At 40.2% G+C, this 14901-nt stretch overlaps 1 protein-coding gene across 2 annotated transcripts; it reads left to right on the top strand.

Annotated features, from left to right (window-relative positions):
• The first annotated feature begins 255 nt into the window (after nucleotides 1–255).
• On the top strand, nucleotides 256–13210 carry Ptger2 (prostaglandin E receptor 2). Of its 2 annotated transcripts, XM_046461818.2 has the most exons (3): nucleotides 256–1332; nucleotides 2189–2363; nucleotides 12225–12352. In XM_046461818.2, the coding sequence occupies exons 1-2, from the start codon at nucleotides 493–495 to the stop codon at nucleotides 2339–2341; spliced, it is 993 nt and encodes a 330-aa protein (XP_046317774.1). In that variant the 5' UTR covers nucleotides 256–492; the 3' UTR covers nucleotides 2342–2363; nucleotides 12225–12352. The 2 variants fall into 2 exon arrangements, with proteins under 2 accessions (XP_046317774.1, XP_046317773.1); XM_046461817.2 differs by lacking the exon at nucleotides 2189–2363 and having other exon boundaries at nucleotides 263–1332; nucleotides 12225–13210.
• Nucleotides 13211–14901: the final 1691 nt, after the last annotated feature.

Genomic DNA, 14901 nt, shown 5'->3' with positions numbered 1-14901 from the left:
TAGCGGGAACCTCCCAGATGCTGGTAGCCCGCGAGTCCCTGCCCTGCGAAGCGCCGGGCTGGTGCTCCAACCCCAATCCCTCTCCTCCCGGCTTGCGTGCCCCTGGGATTCGCAGCGTCCGAGCAAGTGTGACGTCTGACCTCGCCGGCAGCCCGCGGGCTCTGGCACTTGCACTGCGGAATGCCACTCCTGGGCCCGCCCCGCGGACGGCACGGGGCGGGGGCGGTCGCTTGTCTTCACTTGGGCTCCCCACTAGGTCAGAGAGAGCAAGGCGCTGGAGCCTCCTGGGCGACCGGATGCAGCAACTGAACCAACGCTGGGCGCACGGCGGGAGACCCGGGGCGAGGCTGCCCTTGGTGCGTGTTGGGGGCCGGAAGGGGACTCTGGATTTCGGTCCCTCCTCTTTTCCCTCTGGGTCTCGCACTCGGGTTGTCGACCCTCCTCCCAGGTACTGGCCGGGAGCGGAGGGCACCTATCTTCACAAATCCCATCATGGGCAACGCCTCCAATGACTCAGGGTCCGAGAACTGCGAGACTCGACAGTGGCTCCCCTCTGGCGAAAGCCCAGCCATCAGCTCCGTGATGTTCTCCGCCGGGGTGCTAGGGAACCTCATCGCGTTGGCGCTGCTGGCGCGCCGCTGGCGGGGGGACGCGGGGCGCACCTCCGGTGGCAGAAATTCCATCTCCTTGTTCCACGTGCTGGTGACCGAATTGGTGTTCACAGACCTGCTGGGTACCTGCCTCATCAGCCCGGTGGTGCTGGCTTCATACGCAAGGAACCAGACTCTGGTGGCCCTAGAGCCCGAAAGCCGAGCGTGCACCTACTTCGCTTTCTCCATGACCTTCTTCAGCCTGGCCACGATGCTCATGCTCTTCGCTATGGCTCTGGAGCGCTACTTTTCCATCGGGCACCCCTACTTCTACCAGCGCCGCTTCTCTCGCCGCGGGGGCCTGGCGGTGCTGCCAGTCATCTATGCGTTCTCTCTGCTTTTCTGCTCCCTGCCGCTGCTGGACTATGGGCAGTACGTTCAGTACTGCCCTGGGACATGGTGCTTCATCCGGCACGAACGAACAGCTTACCTGCAGCTTTACGCCACCGTGCTCCTGCTGCTTATAGTAGCGGTGCTCGCCTGCAACTTCAGTGTCATCCTCAACCTCATCCGAATGCACCGCCGAAGCAGGAGAAGTCGCTGCGTACCTTCCTCTGGCAGCTGCCGGGGTCCCGCGGCCCGCAAGAGAGGGGATAAGCTGTCCATGGCGGAGGAAGCGGACCACCTCATCCTCTTGTCTATTATGACTATCACCTTCGCCATCTGTTCCTTGCCTTTCACAGTAAGTCACTCATTTCCACAGCCCAGCTCAGTGCCAACCTTCACCTCAATCTTTCCACCGCCCTACAAACTTTTTGCAACTTGAAAAAAAAAAATATGTCCTAATTTGTAAAGATCGTTTTTCACTTTTACCTCATTTCCTTCCTCCCCATCTGGCATATGGACGTCCATAACCTAATGTTTCTAAGCCAGCCCAGCCTTCACCCTAGAGTTACAAGCCCCAATTCAAACCATTTTAGCTGCCATTGAAAGTGGAACCAGGTCCCTCCTGTGAAAGTTCAGAAGTTTTTTTTTTTTTTTTTTGTCCTTAAAGTTCAACAAACATCTAGTTTACAGGTTTCACAATTTATATATTCAAGCATAACTCTCTGTGGCCATGAAAAGTCATGACATCTCCATAATGATGTGGTGAGGAAAAGAGAACTGGCCCAGGAACTCTTTGCTAAGCTTTTGATTTCTCCAGAGAAGGCAATTGTAAACTGTTACAGAGTATCATCTTGATACTAGCAGGAATATACACAGGTGCTCTTCATTTTATAGTCCTGCACTTTATGATCACAAAGCTATATGCAGGGAGGATCCATCTCAAGGAAGGGAGAGTGGGGTTGCCTGGGAATAGAAGGGCAGGAGCCACAGCTAAGTGCAACCTCCAGGCAGTTAGTTCTAGGATGCTCTGAATTAAAGTCATCTCAAGTGTAATGTGATAATGAAGGCTGGGATGTCAAAGCAAGTTATGAGCTCTGAAAGAGTTAGAAATTGGGAGTTTGGAAGAGAAAGACAGGGACAGTGTCTGACTTGTCATGTAGAAGTTGGAGAAGTAACTTTATCCTACTGCCTATCTCTGTCATTGCTTCCAGTTTCCTTCGTCTTCTCATCCTCAGCAGTGGAAAAGGACACAGGGTTCTAAAAGCCCACAGATGATCCCCACCCGCAGTGAACTTCATTTCTCAGCTATGTTCTCTTTGCCCTGGTCCCTACTGTCCTCACACTTGTACCCACCAATCCTGTGAGGGCAGAAGCTGGTCTGAATGGGTAAGTCACATTTAGGGGGAAATGAGGAGGAGTTTGTCAAAGGTACCCTCTTAAATAATGTGGGACCATGTGGAGGTGACATCTCCCATTCCACCTTGAGCAGAGAGTGTGTTATAGAAATTTTGCAATGTAGAAACCAACATGGCTTCTACACTCTTGTTCTGTTTTACTGAAGGAGGTTTCAATTATGTTAAGGGCTAATTGGCTTTTGGGGATTAGATCTAAGATGCAGAACACTATCAATGAAAGAAAGCACTTGAAGTTCCACCAAACAACAGAATTCAACTTGGGGAACATAAACCATTCCTGAATGGGGGAGTGACTGTCTTAGGTTGGTGGGAATTAAGATGTCAGTTCTTAAATTTTTATCTATCATTTATGAGTGGGTTTATAAAAATATCCTCCACCTCTGGTTACTTCAGTAGCCCAGGAAAGGGCTCAAGTGTGAAAAAGGACTGTTAATTTCCCTTTTATTTAGAAGAGGCAAACAGGAAGAAAAAGGTCTCCCCCTTTTACCATGACTGTTCTACTGCATAAACTGTATTTTTAAAAATAAAGAGTGATTTTCAACAGGTTCCCCTATTTTCATATACACTTTGTCGTTCATCATGAGGACTCCAGTCATTGCCATGTTATCAACGGATGGTTATATGTATATATAGCCACCTGTTGATAAATAAATATATCTGTTGAGATATATATATATATATATATGTATTTCATGCCACCTCCTTTATTTACTATTAGGCATGGAGCAGTTCTAGTGCTTCCAAAAGGAAGGGACTTAGAGTCAGATGGGATGGAGAGTGGGAGGTTTGCCTTGAAGCTGTGTTTTTATTTAGATTGCCTGTTGAGGGGTTGGGGGAGGCCAGATGAAGATTTTGAGGTGGCTTTAGTTCCACCAAACCACCCTGTAGAATTGAAGCTAACTGCAAAACATTGTCTAGGTTTTCTTCTGCATATATTCATGGCAAAAGTTCTCAAAGAGGAGAAAATCTTAGCATGAACATAATCAGAAAGCTGACCAAACTGACTCCTGGCCTTGGGACTACCACATCATAGTCAGATGAACTGTAGGTAATCCAAAAGGCACAAAACAGAAAATTGAAATCTCAAAGTTATCTCTGATTAAGAACATCTACATCGATCATTGACTAATTTTATTTTATCAATAAAATTTTGGCCATAACTGTTAGTATTCTTTCACTTCATACATTTTTCACTACATACCACTTCAAACTTTATGAAGTGGACTGGGGCTTTAGCTCAGCGGCAGAGCGCTTGCCTAGCATGCATGAGGCACTGGGTTCGATCCTCAGCACCACATAAAAATAAACAAACAAAATAAAGGCATTCTACCCACTTATAACACAAAAAAAAATTTAAAAAAAGCTTTATGAAGTGCTGCACTATTCTGATTTAAGTTATATCTTGAGGGTCAATCTGATAAATTCAAACTCAGGACTACTGTTTGGTTCATATATTCTGACATTTCAAATACTTGGCATGTGTCCCAGAAGGTGCTCCCCCATCCCCGAGCAGTGTGGTTCTATTTGGCCCACACTAAGATATTGGTCAGAAATGGCCTATACCAATCTCCTACCCAAGGTAGGAACCATTTGCCCACATCTTACCTGGGAGCTCAATAAAATAAGGCAGGGGCTCATGATTGCCTTCAGAAATTCTCCTATTTCTCCAACAGAGTACACACAGCTCAATAGAAATACAAATTGCACCACATGTGGAATTTTAGATTTTTTTCTATAAGCCACAGAACAAAAAGTAAAAAGAAACAAATGAAACTAATTTCAATTATTTTATTTAACCCAATATGTCCAGAATATTACCAATTAAAAAAGCTATCAATGTAGAAACATTTATTGAAATATTCCAACTAATTTCTTCCTTGTATCCCAGAAACACCAGAAAACCATCCTATCTCTGCCCATCCCTTCCCCAGGATAACAAAGAACTACTTTCTTTGTCCCTTAAAAGTATATCAGACAACTAATCAGCAAGGAGGAGAGTTCACAACTGTGCCAGTAGGACACCAGTCCATCCCACAGTATGCTAAGCAGTAGAGGAAAATGGAGGACTTAGAAACCTGGAACAACTAATGTAACCATTGTCCCAGGGTATGGGAGAGAGACCTGGCTTCTCCAAGGATGCCAGTCAAGGGTCTCCAAATTTTAGTAAGTGAAACTCTCAAAATGGGGGATAAAATAACAGGCACCCTAAAATAACTTCAAGTTCAACCTCATGTATTATTATTATCAACACAAAAGAGACAGGTTTTTGAGTTTTTGAGCACTGTATCAACCCATCATCTTTACAACAACCTATAAAGGAGATAATATTATGATTCCAGATGAGGCCAATAGCTTCAGGTAGGTCCTGCAGCTAGTGAGTGATTGAGGTGTGATTGAAAGGCAGTTAAATCACCAAAACCATGCACTTAAACTGTAATACTACCAAAGAGAAAATACTCATTCCAGGGGTGACATGAGAAGATTAATCCAAAATTTCACAAGAGAACTGTGAATTCATTAAAGATATTTTTCCTTTTGATTCTAGCTTGTTAGTTTTAAAAATAAAATGGCAAAGATCTTTTTTCTCCATGTCAGTTCAAGGAGCTAAGCTGGGTCTCAAGTGTGTGGTTTTCTTTTTCTCCTCTGGAGACTTATTAAATAAAAGCTTGAGACTGAGATTTTAGGAGATTGGCTAATGTAAATGCTGGTCTAAATTAAGAAATAATCAGATAACCCCTCACATAAAATCTTCCACATAAAACTTTTTTTTTAGTGATTAAAAAAAAAAATGTGGTGTTTGGGAAATGACATTATTTTGGCTGTCCAATATGAAATCATGCATGAGACCAACAACATATTCCAAACTGTTTATCTGCTAAAGGAGTACTGTATAAATTAATAAATTCCTCCTTATGTTAATCAGCTGTTGTCATCATTTCACAGTGATAAATAGAACTTTTTTTTCTTCCTGAAATGGAACAGAACACAGAGAACATATGAGACCTCCATTTTTGTTTCAAATACTGTTTGTGTCTAAATTTCCAAACCATATCAAGCTACTTTCTCACCATGTTACTGATCGTGGGTAGCTTCTGGTCATTTTAAACTGTTTTTCACATGCCATTGGGATACAGTGCTTATATATTTTATTCAGTTCTGAAATTTCAAGAACAAACCTTTGACTCATTCTAAAAATGTCTTCATCTTTGCAAATTCTTTAGGGTTATAATTTCTAGGTAAATCTGATTAGTGGAAATTTGATCATTGAAGTACAAAAAAAATTCAAGTAAATAATACTAGAGTTTCCTGTTCATTCCTGGTATTCTTTATGTGCAGTGTAACATGAATGAGGGTTTAAAAGCTGATGTAAAATTGGCTGATTACATACATGCAAAATATAATAATTCAGGTAGGGATTAAAGAGAAATCCAGAAATCTCTGTGCATAATTATAATGAATTTTTGTCTGATGGTATTTTAGTAAACGTCCATGAACAACTGGAAGGCCCTTTACCATTCAGGCATCATTAACCATGTGTTTGGGGATTGTTGAGACAGTTTTAATATACATTACCTTTTAAGAGAAAGTACCTCTAGATGAGTGTTTTCATTGAACATCTTTTCCTTTGCCATTTGGTACTATGTAATGGGGAATATAAACGGACACAGAATTATATGGTTTTTAAAATTTAGACATCAAGAACCATTATCCTTTTCCCAAAAGAGAATTTGTATCTTATGCCTACACCCTTGGTCAAGTGCATCCTCATTGCTGTTTCTGATGGTTTAGGCCAGGTCCTTGGCTTAAATAAAAACAGCTTTTTGAGATGTATATTTCTTGCTTGGCATGCTAAGAGCCCATCACATTATTAAGTTTAACAAGAAAAAAAGAATAGAGATGGTGAGACATTCTGTTTCAGAAACACAGCCAATAGATTTGCTTCCACCAAGAGGCAAGTTAATCTATAACTTAGTCTGCTTGCTTGACTTCTTCTGTCTTGTTTTGAAGTTTCTGACCACCACTCCCCATTTAGGTCTTGAGCTCAGATCTGATGTACTTCAATTTACATCATCATGGTATACCCAGCTGTATTTTTCTGACAGTATTTTGCTGCCTAGAATTGCCCCTAACTGAAAATAAATTAAAGTACCCTAAATTGGGACATATGCTGTGATGGGAAGGGCCAGGGAGGGAAAGTACATTTCTGGAAGGCTGAAACTTCCTCTATACCACTAGGGTTCTTGACTTTCTGCTTCACAGATAGCACATGAATCTTTCTGAGATCTTTTGCAAAATTTATCCAATTCCTTGGTAGGTAATTCATAGTGACCATCATTTTCTCAAAGGGTTAAGAGTCACCATCCTGGAATAGTTAGGCCCAGAGCTTTTAACCTTAGCACCCTCTCCTCTTCTCAGTTCTGAGAAGCACAAGACAAAGGACACACTCATCCTGGAGCCAAATCTATGGTCCATCAAGGTGCAGTGGTGTAAACCTGTAATCTTAGTGGCTCAGGAGACTGAGGCAGGAGGATTACAAGTCCAAAGCCATCCTCAGCAACTTAGGGAGGCTCTGAACAACTCAGTGAGACCCTGTCTCTAGATAAAATATTTTTTTTAAATGGCTGGGGATGTAGGTCAGTGGTTAAGCACCCCTGGGTTTCAATCCCTGGCACAAAAATAAATAAATGGTCCAGTTTTTCCTTATGACAGGAAACAAGTTTAGTCTCCCTCTACCAGAAAGCATCTGTGATTTGAGGGAAACGGTTTCTTTATTAAAGCATGGCATACCTGGAAAATAATTCCCCCCAAAGTTTTTTAAAATAATTAAATATGCAAAGCCTATTGCCAGGACACCCTAATTTCTTTCAGAAGCCAGATAAACATAACAAGGGATGCCTGTAAATTAGCCATGGGATGAGTAATGCCCAGAGAATGCTGAACAGCTACAGAGAAAGAGGCAGCTTTTCAGTCTATAAACGGGAGTAGTGTTATCCAGAGACTTATAATTCTGTCAGTCATTTGTGAATTTCAAGTGAAACTTCACAGAAAAGGCTTTTTACATAGATGGCAGCACAGTGTGGAGTGGCTACAAGTGTCTCACTGCTTGCTGGACTGTGATCTTAGGCAAAGTGACTGATCTTCTGAACCTTGATTTCCTCCTTTCTAAAATGAGAATAATAAAACTTGGCATGGTGGTACACACCTAGAATCCCAGCTATTCATGAAACTGAGGCAGGAGGATCACAAGTTCCAGACCAGTCTCAGCAGTTTAGGGAGACTCGGTCTCAAAATAAGATTAAAAGTTGGGGCTGAGGATGTAGCTCTGTTATAGAGTGCTCGCTTAACATGCACAAGGCCCTGGGCTCAATCTCCAGCACTACTAAATAAATAAATAAGGAATAATAATACTTTGTAGGTTTGTGAAAATGTTATACAGAGTAAGATTTACAAATTGCTTAGCCCCATGCCAAGCCCACAGCAGATGTTTAATAAATGTTAGCTGTTATGTCCAGAGGATTTAATATCCAAAGCAAAATCAGATTGTGTATTAGTGATTGGGAACTGAATTCTGGAGCCTTGGTCATTTGTTGGCTTGACCAGGCCTAAGAGGATGGTTTTTTTGGTTTTGGTTTTTCTGTTCTTTTTTTTTTTTTTTTGGTTGGTTTTGCAGTGCTGGAACTTGAACCCAGAGACTTGTACAAGGTCTTTTGTTTTTAAGTGTGATTAATGAATAATTTGAAAACATTTCAGATTTTAGGTAAGGTTCTAAAGCTGTAGTTCTCATACTTGTCTGCACATTAGAATCACCTGGTGTGTGGGGTGGGGTAGGATAGAATGGCTTTTAAAAATTCCTGACCACTGGGCGCATGCCTGTAATCCCAGCAACTGGGGAGGCTGAGACAGGAGGATTGCAAGTTCAAGACCAACCTCAGCAACTTAGTGAGCCCCTGCTCAAAATTTTTAAAAAAGTCCAGGGATGTAGTTCAGCAGTAAAGAACCCTTAGGTTCAATCCCCAGTACCAAAACAAAATAAAACAACAACAACAACAAAAAATAGCCATGATCCATGTCTTAGTGTAGCCTAAGTAAATCCAAGTCTCTGAGGGAGAGAGTAAGGTGTTGGAAAGCTCCCCAGATGATTTCACTGATCTGCTAAATAAAATCATCATTTGTTCTGAAATTCTTAACTTACTTTGTAGCTACATTAATAATAGGAAAGTAGTTTAAACAGCCCCTGGTCAGTGCCAAGCTGAAGTTTTCCATGGGAGGCTGCTTCAAGACAACACTAAAAATAGCACTAATTTTCATCTGTGCCACTTGTGTCACAAGCTATATATTCTTTGCAAAGCCCTATAGTGAGGGTCTACCTTAAGGAATTAAAACTCTTTTGACTTATTGAGATCAGCACTTTTTTTTTCTCACTGAAAATATTTTGGCAGTATATGCAAAATAACAATAATTCCCCCAGCCTCTGCATCTGAATTTCAGAGTATCACTGACATATTATTCATTAATTCCCTTATGTCCCATGAGTCAGAGTTTTGTTGAAAACCCAGGGTCAGCTAGAGGGAGAGGGAGATGTGCAGCTATTATTTAAGGGGCTCAGTTTCAGTTTTGAGACAGATGGTGGCAATAGTTGCTGTTCAATGTTCTTTTAAGTTAGGGTCAGTCAATTGTGTTTACAAGAGAGACACAGAGCTAGTTGTAGTGGTACACACCTATAATCCTAGCAATTCAGGAGGCTCAGACAGAAGGGTTGTAAGTTTGAGGTCAGCCTCAGTGTATAGTGGCTACAATACTCTCATTAACTTAGCGAGACCTTGTCTCAAATTAAAAAATAAAAAGGGCTGGGGATGTAACTCAGTGGTTAAGTGTCCCTGGGTTAGCTCCAAAGAAAGAAATGGAGAGAGAAAGGGAGAGAGGGAGAAAGAGAGAGAAGAAGAGAGACACAGGAGAGGCTCAGGAAAACAAGACATGGGATTCCATGCAGGGCCATGTAGAAAAGCACCAGCATCTGTCAGGAGGCGGGCAGGAGAGGGGGGAGAGGCACTGCCTTTATTGGAGTTTCCACAGGAAGGTCATGACAAGGTGGAGAGTTTAGAAACTGCTAGCTGAAATACTTTCAGCAGGCAGTAAGCTATATGGGGAAATCCCTGACCTTGGGATGATTAACATGGAAGAATATTGCCTTCTGGGCTTATGGGGCTGATAAAGGAGATGTGTTTCTGGATTGGTTACTACTGTTATATCAAAGACATGCTTTCTGCTGTCTCTAAGAAATAGCCAGCCCAAGGACAGATAGCCTCACCCCAGCCAGAGAGATTTTTCAGCTATCAAAACATAACATACAGAAAATTTACAATATAATTGATAACTGTTGCACAACAATGTGAATGTACATAAGGCCACTGAATTGTACACTTGAAAATAGATACAGTGGCACATTTTGTGTTGTGTATGTTTTACCATGATTTTACAAAAAAGTAAAAGGTCCAAGATGCACAAGATCAGTGTGGTAAACCCTAGGCAAAAAAAAAAAAAAAAAAGATAAGAACCAAAGTAGGGGGAAATGGGGAGGCAGAAAACAAAAGCGTACATCAAGACATCAAGGATCCCTGAAGCATGTTTTATTCCCAAGTGTTAAAGAAGGAATTGTCTTCTACCAAATATCAGCCCCCTCTTGAAATGCATATTTTAAGCAATTCTGAAAATTACCAGGCATAGAGGATGAAAAGGAAAGGAAACAGTACAGAATTGCTTCATCCTCTAAAACACTTTTTCACTTCTCATTACTTCGTCATGCTCTCAAAGGATCAGGAACTGTGGTGTAGGTTACTCTCCACTGAAAACCTGACTCATCTTCATGGGTGAAGCTGAGACACCAGAATGCTGAGCCCTGTCTACACTGCTTGTTGTGGCTAGCCAACCCATGTTCTCTGCCTAAACTAGATCACAAACGCAGCTACGGATTTTTCTTACGACCAAGTGTTCAGTTATTTATGCACATCCATGTGCCAGACTTATGTACACCATTATTCTGAATTTTTAACCTCCAAATTCACCTCTTTAATACACCATACTGTTTATTTAGCATCCAAAGTAGTTTCACTGACAAGAAAACGTGTGCTTCATTGCATATTCCTATCTAACTTTCCTCTTTTCTCTGTGATCTGGGAAACCCACCATCAATTCTTCTTTTTTCCTTACTCATCTGCCAACTCTTTCTCCATTCCCTATGCCAAGATTCTCTGGCATAAACACCTCTGGCTGCCAAACCTTCCTGCTATTGTCCTTACGTAAGCAACCCGAAGATGACTACTCTTCTCTCTGCCTGCAATTTGCTTTGTCTAGTTCCCAGATGCCTGCAGAGTAAGTACCAGGAAAAAGGAAATGAACTATTCCTTCTTTTGGAAGAGTGTTGGGGAGAGAAGGGTATGTCTCCCTATGTCACAGGTTAGCATTGGTCAAAGAGTCCCTGGTGCATTATAAAGAACTAATGTCAAATGACTAGGTATGAGTCACATTTTTTTTCCCTTCCGCCAGCTGGATGGAGGTGCTTGGTCTCTATCAATCACATATAGTTCCATTCCTTTTGATCTGACCAACAAATTGTGTTGCTCCGTAAGACGAGAGGGATACCAATTTGAAAACTCTGATCCCTGTGACATGTGTCCCCCACCCCAGGGTTTAGAACATTGTTCGAAGGCACTTGTTCTAATACAGGCCTGGCACAGCAAGCACTGCACTGGCAGCAAGAGAGCTGAAATTTGTGCCCTTACTAGGCCACTAAGCAACCTTGAGTACTTGGGCAAGTCACCCAACTTTTCTGACCTCAGTGTCCTTGTTGGTAAAATGGACATTGTAGAGCACTTACTATGTGGGCAGTGCTGTAGTAGCTAACACATATTGCTTCTTATCATTGTCCCAGCAACCCTGCAAAGTAGGTGTTATTATCATTATCATCTGTTTTTGAGATGTAGAAACTGAGGCACAAAGGCAAGTTTTCCTTCCTGTGGTGCCAAAACTACCTGGGTTGCTAACCCAGGCTGTCAGTGGCCAGAACTGGACTCAAGCTGATGGTGCTCTGCTGCTTGCTCTCTCCCTGAATTGTGATCATTAAATCAGATGGAGCATTTAAAATTAAGTGTAACATGATACTATTAGCATTTCTGAAGTTTGTTTCCTCATCTATTAAGAGGAGATAATATTTAAGCTTCAGAGCTTTTGTAAAGAATAAAGGAATTGGGCTGGGGATGTGGTTCAAGCGGTAGCGCGCTCGCCTGGCATGCATGAAGCCCAGGTTCGATCCTCAGCACCATATACAAACAAAGATGTTGTGTCCGCCGACAACTAAAAAATAAATATTAAAAAAAAATTCTCTCTCTTTCTCTCTCTCTCTCTCTCTCTCTCTTAAAAAAAAAGAATAAAGGAATAAAGCAGGTTTAGTACTCAGTACAATTCATGATGCATATATTTAAATGGTAACTACTAATATTATCATTATTATTGATATTAAAAGATTCTGTTCTAAGTGCCCAGAAATGTTAATTCATTTCCCTCCATTTCCAGTAGCAAAACCAGAAGGTCACCTCTGATCTCAGTGTTAATTATAATCTGCAGAAAATATGCTATCATTGAGTTGTAGAGAGGAGAAAGTATATTCATTATGTTACAATATACATATGAAAGAAGGATAAGATTTTGCCACCTGTCTCCTTCACCAACACCACCATGCACAAGACACAGTTGCATCTCAAGGAATAGCACAGACTCGGCCCATTCACAGCTATAGTGTAAAACTAACATCACTTCCCTGCTTTGCTTCTTACAGATTTTTGCATATATGAATGAAACCTCTTCCAGAAAGAAAAAGTGGGACCTGCAAGCTCTCAGATTTTTAGCAATCAATCCAATAATTGACCCTTGGGTCTTTGCCATCCTTAGGCCTCCTGTTCTGAGACTAATGCGTTCAGTCCTCTGTTGTCGGATTCCATTAAGAACACAAGATGCAACACAAACTTCCTGTTCTACACAGTCAAATGCCAGTAAACAGGCTGAACTCTGTGGACAGTCATGAAGATGTGCTTCATTATTTAGCATCTGGAAGATCCTTTTGAAATGGTTCCTTGGGGAAATGTAAAAAGTCAGTGTATAAACAAAATTAAACTTCCCTAATAACAGAATAAACAAAAATTCAAGAAGCAGTTGGAGCTACAGAGTGCTGACAAGGCACTTCACAGAAGGTGTCAGAAGGTTCCATAAAATCTACCCTCCGTGAGCATGTTGCATGGCCTTTGGAGGGACATCCAGCTGTGCTTAAGATCCAGTTGCCTTTTGATTTAAGCTTTCCTGTTGAAAGACAAAGCATGTGGTTTTGTACTTTGTTTAAAACCCTACATAGTCACAGTCTATTTCAATCTCCTATGCGACGACTGTTATAAACACACAGCATTCAGTCAGACCAAATGAAACTTCGCATGAATTCTCCAGGAAGTCAATATGTGGAAGCAACCAAAACTGACAAGCTGCTATCTTGCGATTGCTTAAGAGATCTGGTATTTGGACAATGAAGTTGAAAGCCATTGGCACCTTTTGTCATTCTCTGTGTGGGTGGGAGAGTATTCTCTGGTCACTACAATATTACTCTTAAAGGAGTGGACTTAATTAACTTGTCCGTTTGATTCACCTGTGTTTTAGGAGCTATGTGTTCAATTGTCAGGGTATTTATTTCACAATATCAATTGTGCTAATGTTAATTAAGAAGACTTTTTAAGAATTTCTTTTCAACAAGAAAGAATAAAAAGGTTAAGATGTTAATTCTGACTAATGTTCTTTATTATGTTTCCAAGGGAGAACATATATGGCTATAGTTGAAGCCAAATAATAGGATTAAAAATTGAAAAATTTAGTACATTTTTCAGATATACTGGAATTTTTTTGATGTTGAGATTAAGGCCATGACTAACATACTTTATAAGATGCCTGTTTTAGCAAAATTCATCTGTCTGTATTTTTATTTAGGGAACATAGTTTGACTCACACTATATAAGAAATCATGTAACAGTGAGTCATATCTTAATATATTTCTAAATGTTTGGCATGGTGTAAACTAGACATCAAAATATTTCAGTGAATATGCACGGTTTAATCATAGTCACTGTGTAAACTCATCTGAAATGTTACCAAAATAAACTATAAAACAAAAATTTGAAAATGAAATAGTATCTGATGAACTTCCCAAATAACATTTTACAATTAATGCAGACACAGTATCTTAAGTGAGATGAAAGTGCAAAAAAAAAAAAATTAGATTTAATTCAGCACATTTTAAAAGTGGGATTCATTGTAAATTAGAGTTCAAGATTTAGAGTAGAGTACTTGGTATTCAAAGTTTCTCCTTCAGTTTTCAGTCTTCCAGCATGATCTTTAAAATAGCAGAAGCATGGGCTGTGGTTGTGGCTCAGTGGTAAAACACTTGCCTAACATGTGTGAGGCACTGGGTTTGATTCTCAGCACTGCATATAAATAAATGAATATAATAAAGGTCCATCAACAACTAAAAATATATATAAACAATTTTTTAAAAATAAAATAAAATAGCAGAAGTACCTTAAATTTTGCAGCATGTTATTATAGGATGGCTACAATAATGAAAAAATAAAAAGGAGGATGTTAGTTTTTTCCAAAGTATCTTGAGTTATTTACTCAAAACCATTTCCTATAAGTAGCTATCAACCTAGATGATCACTTAAAGTAACTCCAAACCAACCTAGGCATCATGTATTTTGACACAATCTAGGTCCAATCAGTTCTTATTTAAAAAAAAGTGGTTTGCATAAATGTAAACAAACTAAGCAAAATTTAACTTAACTAAAATCTGGACAGGTAAATAAATCTCCCTTGTCCACCACACATTCTAACATTAAGAAATTGTTCTAAATGGGACAAATTAGGCCCATGGGTAATTTCTCAACATAAAATTCAGAAGTTACTTTGAATCTGAAAGATTGATGAATTTTATCAAGATGACATTTTAAAATTTCAGAATGAAAATGTTAACCACATCCCTCAACCCACCTCACTGCCCCCAACATTCCAAAATAATGAGAATTTTTTTTAATTGTACATATTATTCTTGGTAGGAACAAAATGATTCACTCTGGAAGTCCAAAATATAAACATTTAAACATTTATTTAACAACTAGTAGATTTCTAGAACATTGTTTCTTCACATACTCCTGTTCCTTGTACCGCAATGAATCACTAGACCCTGTTATTTCATTTGCATAGACATATACAGAGAAGAAACTGAAAGTAAAAATCCTACATAATAATCAATCGCCTCTTAATGGCATTTTAAAGTAACTTAGAAAACATTCTGAGATAGTAAAATTTTCCTTTCTAAAAATTATATCACATCAATCATACCTATTCAAGTTATTGGTGCATTTTCAACTTAAATAAGAGAATACTTACCCTGACATATTAGAGGATTGAATTGTGATTTT

This window comes from Marmota monax, unplaced genomic scaffold (genome assembly GCF_021218885.2).
Source record: "Marmota monax isolate L192 unplaced genomic scaffold, Marmota_monax_Labrador192_F-V1.1 WCK01_AAM20220418_F8-fsc00001, whole genome shotgun sequence".
NCBI classification, from domain to species: Eukaryota; Metazoa; Chordata; class Mammalia; order Rodentia; family Sciuridae; genus Marmota; species Marmota monax.
The sequence above is the reverse complement of the archived record's forward strand: the minus strand, read 5'-3'. Positions and strand labels throughout refer to the sequence as shown.

Excerpts from the sequence above, each read along its gene's own strand:
- Ptger2 (XM_046461817.2), top strand. The coding sequence starts at position 493 with ATGGGCAACGCCTCCAATGACTCAGGGTCCGAGAACTGCGAGACTCGA. Across the intron at positions 1,333-12,224 it reads TCTGTTCCTTGCCTTTCACA|ATTTTTGCATATATGAATGA; the intron begins GTAAGTCACTCA and ends TGCTTCTTACAG.